The 21,553-nt window shown below is 48.0% G+C and overlaps 1 protein-coding gene across 4 annotated transcripts in view; it reads right to left on the bottom strand.

The window, feature by feature from the left end:
• Positions 1-976: 976 nt before the first annotated feature.
• LOC119955289 (probable tubulin polyglutamylase TTLL1) overlaps positions 977-21,553 on the bottom strand; it is a 54,705-nt gene continuing 34,128 nt past the window's right edge. For all 4 annotated transcript variants that reach the window (XM_038781366.1, XM_038781365.1, XM_038781364.1 and 1 more), the window contains 6 exons: positions 20,721-20,855; positions 19,997-20,105; positions 17,995-18,138; positions 15,595-15,681; positions 8,264-8,427; positions 977-1,327 (listed from right to left, as the gene is read on the bottom strand). In XM_038781366.1, coding sequence (XP_038637294.1) covers positions 1,198-1,327; positions 8,264-8,427; positions 15,595-15,681; positions 17,995-18,138; positions 19,997-20,105; positions 20,721-20,855 — 769 coding nt within the window. In that variant the 3' untranslated portion in view covers positions 977-1,197. The remainder of the gene's footprint in view (positions 1,328-8,263; positions 8,428-15,594; positions 15,682-17,994; positions 18,139-19,996; positions 20,106-20,720; positions 20,856-21,553) is intronic.

Genomic DNA, 21,553 nt, shown 5'->3' on the forward strand with positions numbered 1-21,553 from the left:
TCAGTATTAGCTGCTGAAACCAGGAAGTCAACACAAGTTCAACCCTGAAAAATACATAGGGCTGGATTCTCCAATTTTGAAGCTATGTCCGGAGCATGTGCCTAGTCTTACGACCAAAAAATCGGCGCCGCTCCCGCATTGATGGTCCGCCCCGTGGAGGGCTAGCAGCCCTGCCACAGAAAGCCCTCGACTTTACCTGCAGATACGGATGGAGAATTGCCGGGTCCGTGGGCGCGCATGCGCACGGCGGCGACCTGTAGCGGCCCTGCCATACAACATGGCGCCCGCCACGCATGGACCCAGCCTACCAGACAGTGCCCCCCCCCCCCCCCCCCCCCCCCCGGGAAACCTCTAACCCCCCCCCCCCAAATCCCCTCGCCAGCCCTGGAGCACCCCCCCCCCCCCCCCCCCACCAGTCCCCCCAGCCCCTGGCAAAGCCACCCTGGCCAGCGGAAGGGCGCCCCCCCCCCCCGTGCCCACTGTGGCGGCGCTGGATACCGCCCACAGCTACCACACGCGGTCTCTGAAAACCTTGAGCACACATGACAGACGGCGTTGGGAAGTCGACCCGTCAGGGGTGGATCATCGGGGAGGGCCTCAAGTGATGTCCTGAGGCCACCCCAATGGCATGAGGCGTACTCAGCAATTACGTTGATTTTGAGGGGGCGGAGCTTCTGCAGAACAGCACCACCCCCGATTTCACCGTAAAAACGGATTCTCCGGCCAATCGCTGAATGTGATTTCGGCGTCAGCAATTGGAGTATCCAGCACATAATGTTTGAAGTCATACAAGGAGCCAAGTGCTCCAAATGCAATAGTTGCTCCAGCTGCTTGGCCCGAACAGCACTCCCACTGGTTCTGGGAGAGAGACTGATGGATCATTCAAAGAAGGCCTGGAGTTAAGATGGTTGGGCCTGGGCTTCATGCTGAACTCTTCCCAGGGGAATGTGCACAAAAGAAAGATACTTGAAAGGTATATGGCTAAGAGGAATTTCAATCGCACAATGTTTTTTCTAAACATTACTAAGCATTATAGTGACTTGTGTGACATGCTTAAAACATGGTAACATTAACAAGGAGCAAATTGCAAGCAGGAAATTACTTTTCATCATTAATTTTGCACAGATGGGACAACTGTGTTCATGGACAGCATTGCTACAGTTCAGCTGCTGCCAGAGCTTTTTCACTTTTCAAATATTATTTCCAAATCGTGGCGATAGATCGTCCTAAATCTTTTGTTCTTCCAGCTTTTGAACCACAGGCCTGGCCCAGGCGATTTTTCATGTCACAGTCAACTCCTTCATTCACTGCTAATTCTTCATCCCAACTGACAAAAGCAAAAAAATTAACAATTTGATTTAAATAAATTGTCGTTAAAATTTGAAACAACTATTTTTTTTAGCTGAGGATTCATTTAAGTTTTCCTAATGTACTTTGCGTATGATGAGTAACACATTGGGTATGGTGATTTTTTTTAAAAATAATTTTTATTGGAATTTTTTACAGAAAATATAACAAGTATAGCAAAAAGCAGTAATATGCAACTAACAGCCCCATAACACCCACAATTCCCCCCATACCGTAACATCACATGTATCACATTCCCCCCCCCCCCCCCCCCCAAACAAGAGAACTTAACCATAAATTAAAATTAGATAAATCAAATTTAAATAAAATAAGCCAACATAATCAACGCCCCCCCCCCCCCCCCCCCCCCCGGGTTGCTGCTGCTACTGTCCCAGTACCCTATCGTTGAGCCAGAAAGTCGAGGAAAGGTTGCCACCGTTTAAAGAACCCTTGCACCGATCCTCTCAGGGCGAATTTAACCTTCTCAAGCTTAATGAAGCCCGCCATGTCATTGATCCAGGTCTCCACGCTTGGGGGCCTCGCGTCCTTCCACTGTAGCAAAATCCTTCGCCGGGCTACTAGGGACGCAAAGGCCAGCACACCGGCCTCTTTCGCCTCCTGCACTCCCGGCTCTACCCCAACCCCAAAGATCGCGAGTCCCCATCCTGGCTTGACCCTGGATCCCACCACCCTTGACACCGTCCTCGCCACCCCCTTCCAGAACTCCTCCAATGCCGGGCATGCCCAGAACATATGGGCATGGTTCGCTGGACTCCCCGAGCACCTGGCACACCTATCTTCACCCCCAAAGAACCTACTCATCCTCGTCCCAGTCATGTGGGCCCTATGCAGCACCTTGAATTGGATGAGGATAAGCCGCGCACACGAGGAGGAAGAATTTACCCTCTCCAGGGCATCAGCCCATGTCCCGTCTTCGATCTGTTCCCCCAGTTCCCCCTCCCACTTCGTTTTCAGCTCCTCTACTGACGCCTCTTCCACCTCCTGCATAAGCTTGTAGATATCGGATATCTTCCCCTCCCGACCCAGACCCCCGAGAGCACCCTGTCACTCACCCCCTTCGCGGGGAGCGCAGGGAATCCCTCCACCTGCCGTCTAGCAAATGCCTTTACCTGCAGATATCTAAACATGTTTCCCGGCGGGAGCCCAAATTTCTCCTCCAACTCGACCAGGCTCGCAAACCTTCCGTCGATAAACAGGTCCCTCAGCTGTCTAATGCCCGCTCTATACTATCCCCGAAATCCCCCATCCATGTTCCCCGGGACGAACCTATGGTTCCCCCTTAACGGAGCCTCCATCGAGCCCCCCACTTCTCCCCTATGTCGCCTCCACTGCCCCCAAATCTTGAGGGTAGCCGCCACCACCGGACTCGTGGTATACCTCGTAGGAGGGAGCGGCCACGGCGCCGTTACCAGGGCCCCCAGGCTTGTATCCCCACAGGACGCTCTCTCCATCCGTTTCCATGCTGCCCCCTCCCCCTCCATCACCCACTTACGCACCATCGACACGTTGGCCGCCCAGTAGTACCCCGAGAGGTTGGGCAACGCCAGCCCCCCCCATCCCTACTCCGCTCCAAGAAGACCCTCTTCACCCTCGGGGTGCCATGCGCCCAAACAAATCCCATGATGCTGCTGGTCACCCTTTTAAAAAAGGCCCTAGGGATAAAGATGGGCAAGCACTGGAAGAGGAACAAGAACCTCGGGAGAACCGTCATTTTGACGGATTGCACTCTGCCCGCCAGCGATAGCGGCACCATGTCCCACCTTTTAAATTCCTCCTCCATCTGTTCCACTAGTCTGGTGAAGTTAAGCTTATGAAGAGCCCCCCAACTCCAGGCCACCTGCACCCCCAGGTACCTGAAACTCTTCACTGCCCTCTTAAATGGGAGTCTCCCAATTCCCTCCTCCTGATCACCCGGGTGCACTACAAATACCTCGCTCTTTCCTAAGTTCAGCTTATAGCCCGAGAAGCCCCCAAATTCCGCTAACAGTTCCATCACCCCGGCATTCCCCCTTCTGGGTCTGCCACATATAACAGCAGGTCATCCGCATACAGCGATACCCGGTGCTCCTCCCCCCTCCCCCCCCCCCCGCACCAGACCCCTCCACTTCCCTGACTCCCTCAACGCCATGGCCAGCGGTTCAATCGCCAGTGCAAAGAGCAGGGGGGACAGGGGACACCCCTGCCTGGTCCCACGATAGAGCCTAAAATACTCCGATCTCCTTCCATTTGTGACTACACTCGCCATTGGCGCCGCGTAAAGCAGCCTCACCCATTTGATGAATCCCTCCCCAAATCCAAACCTCTCCAGCACCTCCCATAGGTACCCCCACTCAACTCTATCAAACGCCTTCTCTGCATCCAGCGCCACCACTATCTCCGCCTCCCCCTCCACTGCCGGCATCATGATAACATTGAGCAGTCTCCGCACATTCTTGTTGAGCTGCCGCCCCTTGACAAACCCTGTCTGATCTTCATGAATTACCTCTGGCACACAATCCTCTATCCTGGTAGCCAGGATCTTCGCCAGCAACTTAGCGTCTACGTTAAGGAGTGAGATAGGCCTATATGATCCCCACTGCAAGGGGTCCTTATCCCGTTTTAGGATCAAAGAGATCAGTGCCCGCGACATCGTCGGGGGCAAAGCCCCACCCTCCCACGCCTCATTGAAATTTCGCACCAGCAGGGGACCCACCAGGTCCGCATATTTTTTGTAAAATTCTGCCGGGAACCTGTCCGGCCCCGGGGCCTTACCTGACTGCATTTGCCCGATCCCCCTGACTAGCTCCTCCAACTCTATCGGCGCCCCCAGCCCCTCAACCAGCCTCTCTTGAACCCTTGGGAAACATAGCCTGTTCATGAAGCTCTCCATCCCCTCTCTCCCCCTCGGAGGTTCCGACCGGTACAATCCCTCGTAAAAGTCCCTAAAGACCCCGTTTACTTCTGTCCCCTTCTGCACTACATTTCCACCCCCATCCTTCACTCCCCCAATTTCCCTAGCCGCATCTCGCCTACGGAGCTGATGCACCAACATCCTGCTCGCCTTCTCTCCATACTCATATACCGCGCCCTGCGCCCTCCTCCACTGTGTCTCCGCCTTTCTGGTGGTCAACAAGTCAAAATTGACCTGCAACCTGCGCCGTTCTCCCAGCAACCCTTCCTCCGGTGCCTCCGCATATCTCCTGTCCACCTCCAGAAGCTCTCCCACCAGTCTCTCCCTCTCCTTCCTCTCCCTCCTTTCCCTGTGGGCCCGGATGGAGATCAGCTCCCCCCGGATCACTGCTTTCAGAGCCTCCCAGACCATCCCCACCTGGACCTCCCCCGTATCATTGGTATCCAGATACCCCTCAATGCTTCTCCGAACCCTCTTACACACCTCCTCCTCCGCCAGCATCCCCACATCCAGGCGCCAGAGCGGGCGCTGGTCCCGTGCCTCCCCCATCTCCAGATCAATCCAGTGCGGGGCATGGTCCGAAATCGCTATGGCCGAATACTCGGCATCCTGCACCCTCGGGATCAACCCCCTGCTCAGGACAAAAAAGTCTATCCGGGAATAAACCCTAAGGACGGGGTATGGTGATTAACACACGATGGGCGCGATTCTCCGCTCCCGCGCGGCATCAGGAAGGCCATCGTGAACTCGGCCGAGTTTCACGACGTCGTCGGAAGCAGCTCCTCGCACCATATTCACCCCCCCCCCCCCCCCCCCAACCCCCCCAGGGGGCTAGGAGCGGCGTTGTGAGAAACTCGGCCGCCGGGCCTTGACGCTTGCGTCAAAGCGGCACGCCGCGAATTACGCGACGGCGGCGCCTAAGTGACGTCAGCCGTGCATGCGCAGGTTGGCCGGCTCCGACCAGCGCATGCGTGGTTGCCGTCTTCCCCTCCGCTGCCCCGCAAGACGTGGCGGCTTGATCTTGCAGGGCGGCAGAGGGGAAAGAGTGCGTCTCTTGGAGACGCCGGCCCGACGATCGGTGGGCACCGATCGCAGGCCAGTCCCCTCCCGAGCACGGCCATGGTGCTCAATCCCCTCTCCGCCCCCCACAGTCCCCAAACTTATCTTTCGCGCTATGTTCACACCGGCAGCAACCAGGTGTGGTTGCCGCCGGCGTGAACAGGTTGGGAACATCAGGCCGCACGGCCCATCCGGGCCGGAGAATCGCCGGTCGCCGTGAAAAACGTCAATCGCCGATTCTCCGAGCGGGGTGTGGGAGAATCGCGGGGGGTGCCAGGGCGGCGTGTCATGATTCGCCCGGCCCTCCCGCGATTCTCCCACCCAGCGTGGGGAGCGGAGAATCGCGCCCCATATATGCGTTCTGAGAGCCTGGTAAATTTGATAAAATTGTGACATCAGGGAGACCTTTGAAATGCCATTGGCCTGTGGATCTTTCCCTTTAGATCTTCAGATGCTATTGCTGCAATCTTTAACTAAACATATGGAGAGACCTGTTTCCAGACACCACTGGGTAGTTGACAGCATTCACAAGTATTTTTGTAGACCAGCCGTGTCTGTGACAGTCTGCTCTTCTTGGGCAGGAACAAGATCCTTAATCTCACCAGGTTATTAGTGGTCTTGTGCAGGGGGATGTGCAGGGCCTAACACAGCAACTTGTGGTTTCTTGGCATGGCCATCAGTGCTGTTTAATCTTTCTACCCAGAAGGAGTTTGTGACTTGGCTGAATGAGGAGACCCCTCCCATGAAGATGGTGTCCACACCTGTCCAAGCCACCCCCAAAGGGAAGGCATAAAGTTTAATAACTAGGTTAGTTTTAAATTACTTAGGTTATGATTTTGGAGGCTTCCCGATATCTCTCAGATTAATATTTACTCTTTGTTTTGACAGTTCAAGGGGAAGTGTAGTTTCAATACTAATAATAATAATCGCTTATTGTCACAGGTAGGCTTCAATAAAGTTACTGTGAAAAGCCCCTAGTCGCCACATTCCGGTGCCTGTTCAGGGAGGCTTGTACGGGAATTGAATGGTACCAAGTGTCAACTATCAACAAAATCGCTTCAGCGGTATTATCCCAATCATCGCCAAACACACTGGAAATACTCAGCAGGTCTGACACCATTTATGGAGAGAGAAACAGAGTTAACGTTTGAAGTCAAATACGATTCTTCAGAATCCAATCTTTGGTTTCATGGCTGCCACCTAAGGCTGACCAACCAGAAGCCATCCTGCTTGGCTCTCATCAAAATCCTGGCCCCAAACTCTGACCTCTTGCTCTGGCTGAGTTCAATTACCTCAGTGCCCTGTTTGACATTGAACAGTGCTTCAAATCCCATATGTTATCCGTACCAAGATATCTGTATCCATCTCCAATTATAGTGCCACCTCTACCTTTCCCTCACACCTACTGCCATTCAAGCCTTCATGCAAGCCTTCATCACATAACTCTCAAATACTCTTCCTGACAACTTCCCACATTCCATCCTATATAACTACAATTAATTCAAAATTATTCAGCCCATACTGGCTCTGTTTTCAGCCTTTTCTATTGGATTCCTGGTCCCAGACTCACTGAATTCAAACGTTTGTCTTGATTCACAATCTCCTCAAGGTAATTGTTGCTCCCTACCTGTGCAGTTTCTACAGCCCTGCATTTCAGAGCAAGTCCTTCGTTCTGGCCTCTTATACGGTTACCCTCCCTTCTTTTCACGTTTGACTGTTTTGGCCTCATATTCTGGAATGTTCTTACCTCCCATCCTTCAAATACTTCCTCAAAACTCACCTTCTTCTCTGTTCATTCTTCCTCACTCTTCTCCCACTCCTACTTGGGATTAATTTTCTCCTCCTTTAAGTTCTTTGTTTAGTGCACTTAACATTGTAAAATATACAAATCCAAATACTGCATGTTCCTCTTTGGATGGATAAATCTTGTTTTAGATTAATCTTGGTACCTGTCAGTGCTGACATTTCTTCAGTGACAATCAAATGTTCATGATCCCTCAATGCCAATTGGTACCATTTGAATCCCTAATACATTATGGTTCAAAACCATCTTCAGTAGTGCTCAGTGGTGGCTCTGTGTCAGTGTCACCTGATATTAACACGTGCAATTCCTAACCGGACGTGGCTACATTTTGTAGTCTTACTATCATTGCATACCTTGTTTGGAGTAATACAGGAAGTAGCCGTTCATGAACTCAATGCAAATTTGGTAAGTCACAGTGTCATGCTTCGACCTTGTTACAAGCTTTGCTAATTGCTGAAGTAATAAGTTTAACCAGGAGAAAATGCACAGTTTCTGGGACTTCATATGATTTAGAAATAGGAGATTACATGTTGCATCACCTATTTACAACATCAAGCCAACTTTTTCATGTAAAAACTTTCCCCAGAACCTAGCAAGCTGGGTGATATTTTTAATGCAGTGCATAGAATAGAATCCCCACAGTGCAGAAGGAGGCCACTCGGCCCATTGAGTCTGCACCGACCCTCTGAAAGAGTACTTCACCCAAACTCACTACCCTGCCCTATCCCATTAACCCAACCTACACCTCGTTTTGGACACTAAGAGGCAATTTAGCTTGGCCAATTCACCTAGCCTGCACATCTTTGGACTGTGGGAGGAAATCAGAGCACCTGGAGGAAACCCACGCAGACACGGGTAGAATGTGCAAATTCCACAGAGACAGTCACTCAAGGCCAGAATTGATCCCGGGTCCCTGGCGCTGTGAGGCAGCAGTGCTAACCACTGTGCCACCGTGTCATCCATTCTGGTTGCAAAATAAAGAAGAAATATCAATTGGCTTAGATTTATTTTCAAGCTATATCTAAGGCTATAAAACTCAACTATTTTGTATTTTCTCTCAAACTTTTGAGACAATTACAATTTCATTAACATTTTTATATAAGAAACCCAAAGTTTTGAATTATTATTTGTGAGTCACTTACAGGATGACATAATTTCCAAGAGCTTCTTTGGAAGGATTTTTGCTCAACTTGTAATCTGGTATGTCGCCATTAGGTGCAACAATGTTCAACGTGTCATTGATGAGATTGTATTTCATGATTCGGTCATTAGCTGTGCTGGATGCCAGTGAAGGAGAAGCATTCACCTACATGGGGGAAGAAATCATTTTACAAACAGAAATATTTGGAACATGTGGAGCTAAATAGTGGATAAATCGGGTTAAGTTTGGGGATTGTGATGCATAATTACCGTATACCCAATTGAGGAGAAGTAGGAAATGGGCAAACGTCATGCCACCTGCTCATCACCATTGTGACATGCAGCCCAGTTCTGCTAACTGACTACACTCGCAACAGGGGTACGTATAGCTGTGTGTGTGTGGTTAGCACAAGTTAAAGGTAGCCTACATTTCTTAAAACCAGATTGCTCCTCCTAAAGGGGAGCTGCAGCAGATGGTAGAACTTTCTACAGAAACGTTCTTCTGAAGAATAAAGTGCCAATGAAACAGCTGGCCAGAGAGATGGCTCCGAGGTTCTCTGACATGCGCCAGAGGCCTTACTCCAGGAGGTGCCATATCCTATCCACTGCACTACCAACATCACACGTCACTCAATGCACCACACACTCCTCAATCCCCCATCAGTAATCTCTAAAATTCAGGACTCGTACCTAATATTCATACCCATTTCACTATTGTAAGCCTCACTCACGTCTTGCAGCTCACAACACCGGTTAGATCCTGGGAGCGGGTCTCCTGACTTTTATTGGTCGTGCTCCGCTGTGAGGAGCTGCTTTTCGGATGCAGCGTAGCCATTAAACTGTGCCCGTGAATAGAGCAATGCCAAGGGAGGGGTTTGCATGCAAGAGAAGCACTATTATTGGTGGGAGTAGCAAAGAGGGCCGTCCCTGCCGCATAATTAGACGGGTCGACACATCACCTTCCCTAATTGTCTGGCCCCTTCCAGACCATTCAGGAATCTTGCTGACTTCATGTCCACCAGTGGGACCCCCGTCTCCTGAACTACATTTCGTCCAATGCTGAGTGCCGATCACAGCATCACAGCAGATTACTAGGACTGCTGAGCTGCCACGTCAGAGGTGTTGCAGTTTCTCTGTGATGCTGGAATCTGCTGTCCTCTCTTATGCCAGCACTTATACTCCAACCACCGTCACTCCACCAGTGCCCCTGCAGAGCCTTTCAGCTCGCCAACCAAGGCTCCTGATGCCCATTCTGAGGTACTGCAGTTCAAAGCTGGACCCTCAAGGCTGAGAGCTGCTTGAGGTCATCCTACAAGGTCATCTGCAGTCTTCTCCAGTGAAGGTCAGCAGCCCCTTCCACCAGCCATGTGGCAACCGCTGAGCTAGTATTGTAGAAGCATCAGGCTACGCAAAGGCAACCACAAGACAAGAACTAAGATGATAAAAATCATAAGAAATAGGAGCAGCAGTAACCAATTGGTCCATAAAACCTACTCTGGTTTAACTCCACTCTCTGGCATGTCCCCATTAACTCCCTTGTCAATAAAATATCTGTTTAACTCAGCTTTTCATAAATTCAATTACTCAGCCTCTACTGCTCAGGAGTTATCGAGGACAGACAGGAGAATGGAATTAAACCAGAGCAGGTTTTATGGACATAAATTCAATAACCCTGCCTCTACTACTTGCTGTAAAAGAATTTCAAAGACTAACAACACTCAAGAGAAGAAATTGCCCCTAACACACTTATTTTTATACTGTGCCCCCTAGTTTTAGATTACTTCACACAGGGAAACATTCTCTCAGCATCTACAACCTCCTCAGAATCTTATATGTTTTAATAGGATCACCAGTTATCCTTCTAAACTCCAATGAGTATAGGCCCAATCTGCTCAACCCCAGGAATCAGCCGAGTGAATCTTATTCGGACTACTTCCAATGCAAGTATGTTTCTCCTTCAGTAGGATTTATGGTACTAGGTGCTGTAAAGCAGGTATGTTTAAAGGTCCAGCTACTTTGAGGAGCTTGGGAGAAGGTAAGTCTATGAGGTAAGAGGGTGGGATGGAGAGGTGGTGGGGGGGTGTCAGTTATTTTGCAGAGGGTCAGTTGGTCGGAAGGGGTGTTGGGTGGTCAGTGAGGGAGTGGGGTTTGGATGGTCAGTGGGGGGGGGGGGGGGGGGGGGGGGGGAAGAGGGCAGGTAGCCAGTAGTGGAGTACCAAGGAGGGTCAGTTCTATAGATAGACAAGATTTTAATTCTTCTAAACTTTCCTGGATACCTATTAGTGCGACAGTCAGGACCATCAAAAGTTTGAGATTTATATCATACTTTTGAATGGTTTCCATTGCAGAACATTTGCCCAATGGTAGTTTGAACTTCCCAGACAGTTGGCATGCAACCCTTACCTGGGGACTTCGGGGTGTTTCCCAGAAGCGGGATTTCCCCTTTATGACACCCCAGAGCTGAGAGGTTACGGGCCCTTGTTTTCAGTAACCTCCCTGATGCTGCAATGCGTAGTGAACTGTGAGATGTTGACAATGTCACTGGCTCCAGCCTGGAAGGATCCTGAAGTGTAGAAATTGAGAGCCACGGTAATCTTGACAGACACTGGACCACAGGCCCAGTCCTGCTCTGCAGCTGCAGGTCTGGGTGGAGGAGATGGCACAGTTCAGTGAGTATCTCTTTGGTGAACCTTAGCTGCGAGGTAGGAGACGTGTGCTCTCTGAATCTCATTGGTGGGTGTGGCCTTGAGAGTCCTGCTCATCTTTCTGTCCATAACTTCCCCTTTCTGCTGCCTGTGTTCTATATCCCTGCTGTGCTGTAGCCCACGAGTGAGAGCAGACCTTCAAACTCCCTTGAACTCCTTATAAAATGCCAGTGCCACTCGTTTATGAATCCAACAACTTTTAAGAATTCCTTCAATGATAAAGTACTTCTGGTAATTCTGCAGCAGCAAAAGGAAGTCAAAATTACATCACCTGAAAGCCTCATGGTGATGCTTTACAATAGTGCTGTAAGGGGGTCTCTCATGTAGGCGAACACATGCTCAACTGAATGTATTTATGAGAAAATGTTCACAGAATCTGAAAGGTCCAAAATGGCAGATTGTGCACCAAATCACAATCAGAGATGATGTCACGATCTACCTCCCAATATGTCGACTCTGCACTGGTGGGCGTGGCCAGGAGCCAATTGGCTGTCATTTTCAGCATCTCTGGGCTCTCCTAGTGCTGACACCAGTGGCGTCATGGAGCCCAATTTGATAGCCATAGATTGTTAGTAACATGTCTCTCCCTCTTCTTGCATGCTAACAAAATGATATTTGTTCACCGTCTCTTCTGAAGATAATGATTCAAAGTGTGTGGTTACATGAACAACAGCATGCACCCCATATTTTGCTTACTATTCTTATGTGCAATAATGTCCAAAATGGCCATGTGAGCTGCTAAATTGGCTCCACTGCACCACCAGTGCAGCTGCTGTGGAAGCCCCAAAGACATATAATGGTGGCCGAATACTTCTAGCTACATGGCACGCCCTGACTGACGGGGCACTTGCTTGGGTGTACCACACAGGCACTGGAAGCATGCAGAATGGGCAGATCATGATATCATCGTCTCAGCTGATTCTATGCTCATTCTGCTAATTTAGACCCCAAGGTACAGCTAACGAAAGAGAAAATGTTGGAAAATCTCAGCAAATCTGGCAGCATCTGTAGGGAGAGAAATGAGCTAACGTTTAGAGTCCGATGACTCTTTGTCAAAGCTAACAGACAGAGAAAGTGGGAAATATTTATACTGTGGAGTGAGAATGAAAGATGAGTCATAGCCACAGAAACCCAGGGCAGCACAGTAGCATTGTGGATAGCACAATTGCTTCACAGCTCCAGGGTCCCAGGTTCGATTCCGGCTTGGGTCACTGTCTGTGCGGAGTCTGCACATCCTCCCTGTGTGTGCGTGGGTTTCCTCCGGGTGCTCCGCTTTCCTCCCACAGTCCAAAGATGGGCAGGTTAGGTGGATTGGCCATGATAAATTGCCCTTAGCGTCCAAAATTGCCCTTAGTGTTGGGTGGGGTTACTGGGTTATGGGGATAGGGTGGAGGTGTGGACCTTTGGGTAGGGTGCTCTTTCCAAGAGCCGGTGCAGACATGATGGGCCAAATGGCCTCCTTCAGCACTGTAAATTCTATGAAACCGGGTGCTAATGGCCACAGAAACCAAGGGGAAAGAGTGCTAAAGGCAGTCCCCAGAGAGAACTAAAGATGTGAAAGGTCAAACAGCAGGGAAACTAACATCAGACGATGAACTGTAGGTGTGGGGGGAGGGGAAGGGGAAAGAAAAGAGGAGAAAGGTGGATAAGATTGGAGGGGAAAATTAAATGCATATTAAGAAAGAAAGAAATGGTAAAAGACAGTTAAAATGAAATGAAATTTGTCATCAAACCTGCCGACAAAGGGGGTGCTGTTGTCGTCTGGCGCACTGACCTCTACCTCGCAGAGGCTGAGCGCCAACTCTCAGATACTTCCTCTTACCTCCCCCTGGACCATGACTAGACCACTGAACATCAAGCCATTATCTCCAACATCGTTAGTGACCTCATTTCCTCCGGATGCCTTCCCCCTACGGCTTCCAACCTCATAGTCTCCCAACCCCGGACAGCCCGCTTTTACCTACTTCCCAAAATCCACAAACAGGGCTGTCCCGGCAGGCCCTTTGTGTCAGCATGCTCCTGCCCCACCAAACTTATTTCCTTTTATGTTGACTCCATCCTCACCCCTCTGGTCCATTCCCTCCCCACCTACATCCGGGAATCCTCTGATGCACTGCATCATATTGACAGCTTCCAGTTCGCGGGCCCTAACCGCATTCAATTCACCATGGATGTGCAATCCCTCTACACCTCCATCCCACACCAGGATGACCTGAGAGCTCTTAGCTTCTTTCTCGAAAAGAGATCCGGACAATTCCCATCCACCACCACTCTCCTCCGCCTGGCTGAACTCGTTCTATCTCTCAACAACTTCTCCTTTAACTCATCCCACTTTCTCCAAATCAAAGGTGTAGCAATGGGTACCTGCATGGGTCCCAGCTACGCTTGCCTTTTTATGGAGTATGTGGAACATTCCTTGTTCCAGGTCTATCCAGGCCCCCTGCCACAACTCCTTTACTGATACATTGATGACTATTTTGGTGCCGCGTCATGCTCTCGCCCGGACCTGGAAAAATTCATCAACTTCGCTTCCAGATTCCACCCCTCCATCACTTTCACCTGGTCCATCTCAGACACTTCCCTTCCCTTCCTTGATCTATCTGTCTCCATTTCCAGCAATAGACTATCCACTAATATTCACTACAAGCCCACTGACTCCCACAGCTATCTGGACTACAGCTCTTCGCACCCTACATCCTGAAAGGACTCCATCCTTTTCTCTCAACTCCTTTGCCTCCGTCGCATTTGGTCCGATGATGTCACTTTCCAAAATGGTGTTTCTTCTTCCTCGACCGTGATTAGCACCTACAATTGTGGATAGGGCCCTCAACAGTGTGCGGTCCATCTCCCGCGTCACTACCCTCGCCCCCTCCACTCCCTCCCAGAACAAGGATAGAGTCCCCCTCGTTCTCACATTTCATCCCACCAGCCTCCGTATGCAAAGCATAATCCTCCGCCATTTTTGCCAACTCCAGCGTGATGCCACCACCAAACACATCTTCCCTTCACTCCCTCTGTCAGAATTCCGCAGAGACCGCTCCCTCGGAGACAATCTAGTCCACTCATCCACCATACCCAGTACCTCTCCCATCACCCATTGCACCTTCCCATGTAATCACAGAAGGTATATCACATACCCCTTTACCTCTTCCATGCTTAACATTCCAGGCCCAAAACACTCATTCCAGGTTAAGCAGCGTTTCACTTGCACCTCTTCCAATTTGGTCCATTGCATTCGCTGCTCCCAATGTGGTCTCCTCTATATCGGAGAGACCAAATGCAGACTGGGTGATCGCTTTGCTGAGCATCTTCGGTCTGTGCGCATTCAGGATCCTGACCTTCCTGTTGCTTGCCATTTTAACAAAAGACCCTGCTCCCATGCCCACATGTCTGTTCTTGGCCTGCTGCAATGCTCCAGTGAAGCTCAACGCAAACTGGAGGAACAACATCTCATCTTCTGGTTAGCCTTCCGGCCTGAACATCGAATTCAACAACTTCAGATGATCAGCCCCACCTCGACCCCATTGTTTTCATTTCATTTTAACTGTCTTTTACCATTTCTTTCTTTCTTAATATACATTTAATTCCCCCCCTCCCCCAATCTTATCCACCTTTCCTGCACCTTTCTCCTCTTTGCTTCCCTCTTCCCCTCCCCCGACACCTACAGTTCATCCTCTGATGTTAGTTTCTCTGCTGTTTGACCTTTCACATCTTTTGTCCTCTCTGGGGACTGCCATTAGCACTCCTTCCCCTTGGTATCTGTGCCCATTAGCACCCAGTTTCCCTGGGTTTCTGTAACTATGACTCATCTTTCATTCTCATTCCACAGTATAAATATTCAGACTCGAAACATTAGCTCTTTTCTCTCCCTACAGATGCTGCCAGACCTGCTGAGATTTTCCAGCATTTTCTCTTTGGTTTCAGATTCCAGCATCCGCAGTAATTTGCTTTTATCCAAGGTACAGCTAACACCCTCTCCTAACACACCAAACAAAGGCTCTCGGCAAACTCCCTACATGTTCTTTTACATCCATCTAACAGACAGAGGGAAACTCATTTAATATTTCATTGAGAAGGGTGGCATGGTGGCGCAGTGGTTAGCACTGCTGCCTCACGCCGCTGAGGACTCGGATTTAATCCCGGGTCACTCTCTGTGTGGAGTTTGCACATTCTCCCCGTGTCTGTGTGGGTTTCACCCCCACAACCCAAAGATGTGCAAGGTAGGAAATTGGCCACACTAAATTGCCCCTTAATTGGAAAGATTAAAAAAAAAAGAAAAGCTGAAATGGCTGAAATAAACCCAGTCTACAGAAGCAGTGTCATGTCCTGTCATGAACTTCCTTTAAACTCCTGGTAGCAGCATTGTTTTCAAATTGTTTTTAAAGGCAGCCAATTGGAGCAATCGGACAGCCTGTGGTATGGTAACCAAAAAAGATGGCTTACTGGCACCACCTTTCCTCAGTGAGTGTCCAATATGCAAACGCAATAATGCCGGTACCCATCGTTGTCCTGGTAATTAGATGATCTGGCTGCTCAAAGGTTTCAGAGGCCACTAATCTGTTAATGAGTAGTTCTAAATCACTGAATTGTATCAATAGCAATCTTCAGTTATTCAGTGTTTTTTTTACCTCAATAAGCCACGGCTTCAGTTTGCTATCAATGATAATGTCATAGCCATAACATTCAAAGCAGTGTTTGTCATTGATCATCACTGGCTGAAAAACAAAAGTAATAACATTCTCAGGTAAAATGTTATAATCTGCATGAATGTTAATATAGGTATGAACAGGGCAGCACGGTGGCATTAGCACTGCTGCCTCATGGCGGCGAGGACCCAGGTTCGATCTCAGCCCCGGGTCACTGTCCATGTGGAGTTTGCACATTCCCTCCGTGTCTGCGTGGGCCTCAGCCCCACAACCCAAAGATGTGCAGGGTACGTGAATTGGCCACGCTAAATTGCCCCTAAATTGGAAAAAAATGAAATGACTAAAAGCACTGGATACAGCAAAGGCTATGGACTCTGATATTATCCAAGTAGCAGTGCTGCTCCCGAACTAGCCGTACCTCTGGCTAAGCTATTCCAGTTCAGCTACAACATTGACATCTACCTGGCATTGTGAAATGTTTTCTGTCCTGTCCACAAAAAGCAGGCTAAATCCAAAGGAGCCAACTACATCTCGTCAGTCTAATCTCGATCATCAGGTATCTTTGACAGTACTATCAAGGAGTACCAACACAGCAAGCAGCTGCTCACTGACACTCAGTTTGGATTCTACCAGGGCCACTTGACTCTAGGCTCATTACAGCCTTGTTCCAAACATGGACATAGAACATAGAACATAGAACAGTACACCACAGAACAGGCCCTTCAGCCCTCAATGTTGTGCCGAGCCATGATCACCCTACTCAAACCCACATATCCACCCTATACCCGTAACCCAACAACCCCCCCCTTAACCTTACTTTTTTATTAGGACACTACGGGCAATTTAGCATGGCCAATCCACCTAACCCGCACATCTTTGGACTGTGGGAGGAAACCGGAGCACCCGGAGGAAACCCACGCACACAGGGGGAGGACGTGCAGACTCCACACAGACAGTGACCCAGCCGGGAATCGAACCTGGGACCCTGGAGCTGTGAAGCATTTATGCTAACCACCATGCTACCCTGCTGCCGCAGTCAAGAGGTGGGTTGAGAGTGACTGCTCTTGACAGTAAGGCAGCATTTGACCGAGTGCAGCACGGTAGCATTGTGGATAGCACAATTGCTTCACAGCTCCAGGGTCCCAGGTTCGATTCCGGCTTGGGTCACTGCCTGTGCGGAGTCTGCACATCCTCCCCGTGTGTGCGTGGGTTTCCTCCGGGTGCTCCGGTTTCCTCCCACAGTCTAAAGATGTGCAGGTTGGGTGGATTGGCCATGCTAAATTGCCCTTAGTGTCCAAAATTGCCCTTACTGTTGGGTGGGGTTACTGGGTTATGGGGATAGGGTGGAGGTGTTGACCTCGGGTAGGTGCTCTTTCCAAGAGCCGGTGCAGACTCGATGGGCCGAGTGGCCTCCTTCTGCACTGTAAATTCTATGATAATCTATGATAAAGGGAAATGGAAGTCAATGGGAATCAAGGGGGGAAACTAGCCATAGAAGTACCCGATGTGGGATTCTCCGTTGGCGGGATGCTCTGCTTTGCCGGCAGCATGCCCATGCTCGCGAGTTTCCTGATGGCGTCTGTGGCCCCAATGGGAGACCCCATTGGCCAATGGCGGGAACGGAGAATCCCGCTGCCGGTGGGGACGCATTATACTGGAACACGGGGCTGGCGGGACGGAGAATCCTGCCCCTGGCCTCAACTGCAGAAGAGAGGCTGGAAATTCTGCAGTGAGTAACTTGCCTCCTGACACCCCCTAAGCCTGTCTATCGACAAAGCACAAGTGGCAGAATGACAGAATACTCTCCACTTGTTTGGGTGAGTGTAGCTCCAGGAATGTTCAAGAGCTTGAACACCACCTAGGACAATACAACCTGCTTAATCAGCACCTCATCCACCACCTTGAACATTTTCTCCCTCCACAAGCAATATGGGCCAAGGTGTACTGTAGCAACTTGTCGCGCCTGCTCCGACCCACGACCTCTGGCACCTAGGACAACAATGAGCAGAAAATGCATGGGAACACCACTACCTGCAAGTTCCCCTTCAGGTCACTCACCATCCTTCTTGAAAATATTTCACTGATCCTTCACTGGGTCAGAAATTTGGAACGTCTTCCCTTACAGCACCGTGGGTGTACCTACAACACATGCACCATGGCATTGTTGTCCACGCATATCTTGCCTCCAGTTAAGTATAAAGTCGGAGGTAGATTGAGTTCAAGATTGACATTTTAAAATATCCACACCCAACCTGACTCAAACCCACCCATTCTTTGGAGGTTAAAAGTCTTCCCCGGGTTGGTTACATTCCAATGTCCTTATCAGTGTTTTTACACCTTTTCCTCTTCTTAACACTCACTAAATATCAAAGCTATACTCACAGTCGCAGCCCTGAGTGATTGTACAATCATCCAGTAGATTTCATCAAACAGCTTATCAGTGACCGTCTTTCCTCGTGTGCTCTCCAGGTGGAGTTTCAAATTTGCCACACTCCACTTTCCACCATGAATAGGATTGTAGTCATCCTTTTAAAATAGAACAAAGGAATATTTGAAAAGTTTTTTTGTTGTTGCTCACACTAAGGCCCAAATCTGCGATCCCAGTCAGCAATGAGTCAGGACCATTGCCAGCTTTGCAAAACCAGCTCCTGAAAAGCTGCCCTGGAAGTTATGATTTTCATTAGTGTAATAATTCTGACAACCTCAGAAACAGGGGCTGCCAGGTGCAGAGGTGGACTAGGTAAAAAGCCAGACTTGATTATCCAGCACTCTGACCCGGCTACAAAAGAAAACAATAAAACAACAAAAAAAACCCACCTCTCTGATCCTCACCCCAACACCCACATCATGCCCTCCACCCAACCATCATGGCCTTTTATAGCCGTAATGCCAACTTAGTGCCAAATGATGCCAATCTATGCCCCCCTCCACCACTACTTTACCTTGCACTTCCCATGTTAACCTACCCAATATCCACCATGGGCAGACTTCAGGACCCATGCTGAGAGGAAATAGAATTAAGTGTCAATTAATTCATTGTTTACAAAAATCTCTCACTGATTAAAAACCCATTCGCTACATTGAAATTCCTTCAACCATTTAATCTCTTATAACTACTTGGAGCTGTCAATCAAACTGTGAACTGACAGACACCCTATGAGCTGAGAATCAAACTATGAACTGACAGGCACTGCATAGTGATATAAATACATTGTGAAATCAGTCATGCACCACTAATCCTATAATGATCAGTTTATATGATCAGCCGGAGTGAAATAGCAAACACTGATTTTTTAAAAACTTGCAGACAACTTTTCAAATATTTAAACATGCGGGCTAATGTTTGGGATTTGGTGGGAGGATGTGATCATTGTTATTGAAATGGGGATTGACATTATATTCGTTACTGATTGTTATTTATTGTTGGTGGATGCAAATTTGGGAGAAAATGCGAAAAAGGAGAATAAAAATATAAAAAAAACTTTTCAAATATTTAAAGGAAAGAGGATTCAAATGCCTTGACAGCTTATTTGATAGTTTTTAATGAGTTTATCCACATTCTATGCACATGCATGTCTACTTTTAAAAATGCTAAAGGGCACTTGATCTCTCCAAAAAGCATCTTATCTCTCCAAAAGGGCACCTTACCTTTCCCAAAGATGTTTGGGATTATATCCAAAAGGCTACCATACCTCTTCAAAAGGATTCTGTACCTCTCCAAAGAACTCCGCTAACTTTAGACCTTCTCCTGATTGGTCCAAAGTACACAAGTTGTATTTTTGATATCCCACTAACGAAAATTGGATCTGACAAGAGGCAGCTGCACTTTAACATGTGCAGTTGCCTCCATGAACCACGGATGTGCAAAGTACAACCTGTCTTTGTGAAAATGGTGGTGGCTGGGTTCAGGGGCTTGACTTTCTGATTTGGGCATCCAGTGTCATTCTGGCTAAACCAGAACCCTCTCCGTCTATGTGAAAATTCAAGCCTAAAATTTCAAATTGCTTGCAACAAACATGAAGTTCACAAAATTCCCCATAATTTGCCATTAATTGACATCAAATTTGTAATTGTGTCCAATAATGAAGGTATGGAAAACGGAACATTCACTAAGCAGGGATGGTCTTTTCAGATTGTAATTAAAGAATAAATTAAGAGAATTTTATGTTTCACCTTATTCATGCAGTTTTATTCATCAGGAAAATGTAATGTAAACATAATCCTTTTGTGAACACAAAAGTTACGAGAAAAAACAATTAAAACTTTTTCCAAAGAACTGCAGGTCGTCTAATGGTAGCTTGAGGATGTGATCTTCTGCACAGATAACCCAGAATTCTCTTAGAGGACTAGCATTGTAATTGATTTCATTACAAACAGGTCTTACCCCATGTTTCTGTATGGCAACATTTGTAAGGTGCACAAACATGTTGTCTAGTTCATTGTTACTTGGAGTGTATTTGACAGTGCAGAAACGGCAAAAGCCCAGTTTATACCTAGAAAAAAGATTTTTAAAGTATGTATTTTCGATGCAAAAACTAGTGGATAAATAAAGACTTTGGTATCACACATGAAAAAAATTCCATCTTGCACCCTTGCGATTTTAGATATTAGTCGCTTTGAAAACATATAAAAACACATGGCTGCAGTTTATAACAGAAAGCTAAAGTTACATTCCGATACTGTCATCTCGCTCCAATGGCCAAGGTCCCTTACTGGGTCCAGGAAGCACTCCAGCCCCTTCTGGTTTACAAGGATCCCACATAAGCGTGACATTTTTAAACATATCTTGGCCTCTCCCGTCCTATCCATGGACCTCTGCCTTGGTCAAGGTGTTAGACATTAGCTCTTCCATTCGCCATTCCCACTAGTTGGGGAGGGGATTAAAATCAACCTCACAGTTTCCATACCCACGACTACTTCCATTTTGCATTGTCAGATGTCTGCAGCTCAGTATTTGCAACAGGTTTTATGAAATAAACTTCCAATAAATGTTTGTATGTGTTTGAAAGATGCGTCCAGTGCAGTTGCATCCATTTATCAAATTTAATAAGCTGCAGTATCATTATCTGAAAATAAAGTGGTTGAAGTTTGAAATGGATTTAACTTACATGTAACATTTTAATGGACGAATTGAAGTTACTAGCACATAGAAGCGGAGGTCAAACTTCTTCCCACCAATTAATAATGGACTGTCTATGTAGAGGGAGATGACATAAGTTTCCTTGCAAGGGGTAGTCACAAAACTGCAAAAGAAATGAAAATCAATAGTGGCACGCAGGACACTGGATCTTGCATCTAGCAGCATGTGGAGGTGAAGAGTAAGCAAGGTGAAGAAGCTCTAAAAAATAAGTCTGACTTTTCTTTACAGGAATCCTGTAAACTTTTGGGCTTTGTGGCTGCTTTTTGCCCACTGCCAGCTTTTAAAGTACTTGTGTTCTTGTCACTATTTCCAGGTGGAAAATCCTATATTAGAATGTGACTGAGCCACACCAATGACCCAACCTGTCTAACATCTGGGCAATGGAAAAGGACATCAGGGCCATTGAGTCCCATTTTGGGTTCCTTAATTGAGGAGGAATGTCAAAGCCATGGGAGACACTAAAAGAGATCCACTAAACTGATATCAGGGCTGAGAGACTTCCGTTATGGGGAAATAATAGAGAACATAGGACCTTCTTCATTACAATAAAGAAGATTGATCACGGATGGTTTGACAGAGATGTTTTAAGCTATTGGTGTTTATTTGATTTGATTTGGTTTATTGTCACATGTACCAAAGTACAGTGAAAAGTATTTTTCTGCGGCCGAGGAACGTACGGTAATTGATACGGTAAATAGGGAGAAACAATTTCCACTTGTTGATGAGTCTTCGATTTAGTATGCTCCATTTTCTTCTGTTCTCTCTTTTTTCTTTATAATTTCCTTTTAGGTGGGCAATGGT

This window comes from Scyliorhinus canicula, chromosome 20 (assembly GCF_902713615.1).
Source record: "Scyliorhinus canicula chromosome 20, sScyCan1.1, whole genome shotgun sequence".
In the NCBI taxonomy this organism is placed as follows: Eukaryota; Metazoa; Chordata; class Chondrichthyes; order Carcharhiniformes; family Scyliorhinidae; genus Scyliorhinus; species Scyliorhinus canicula.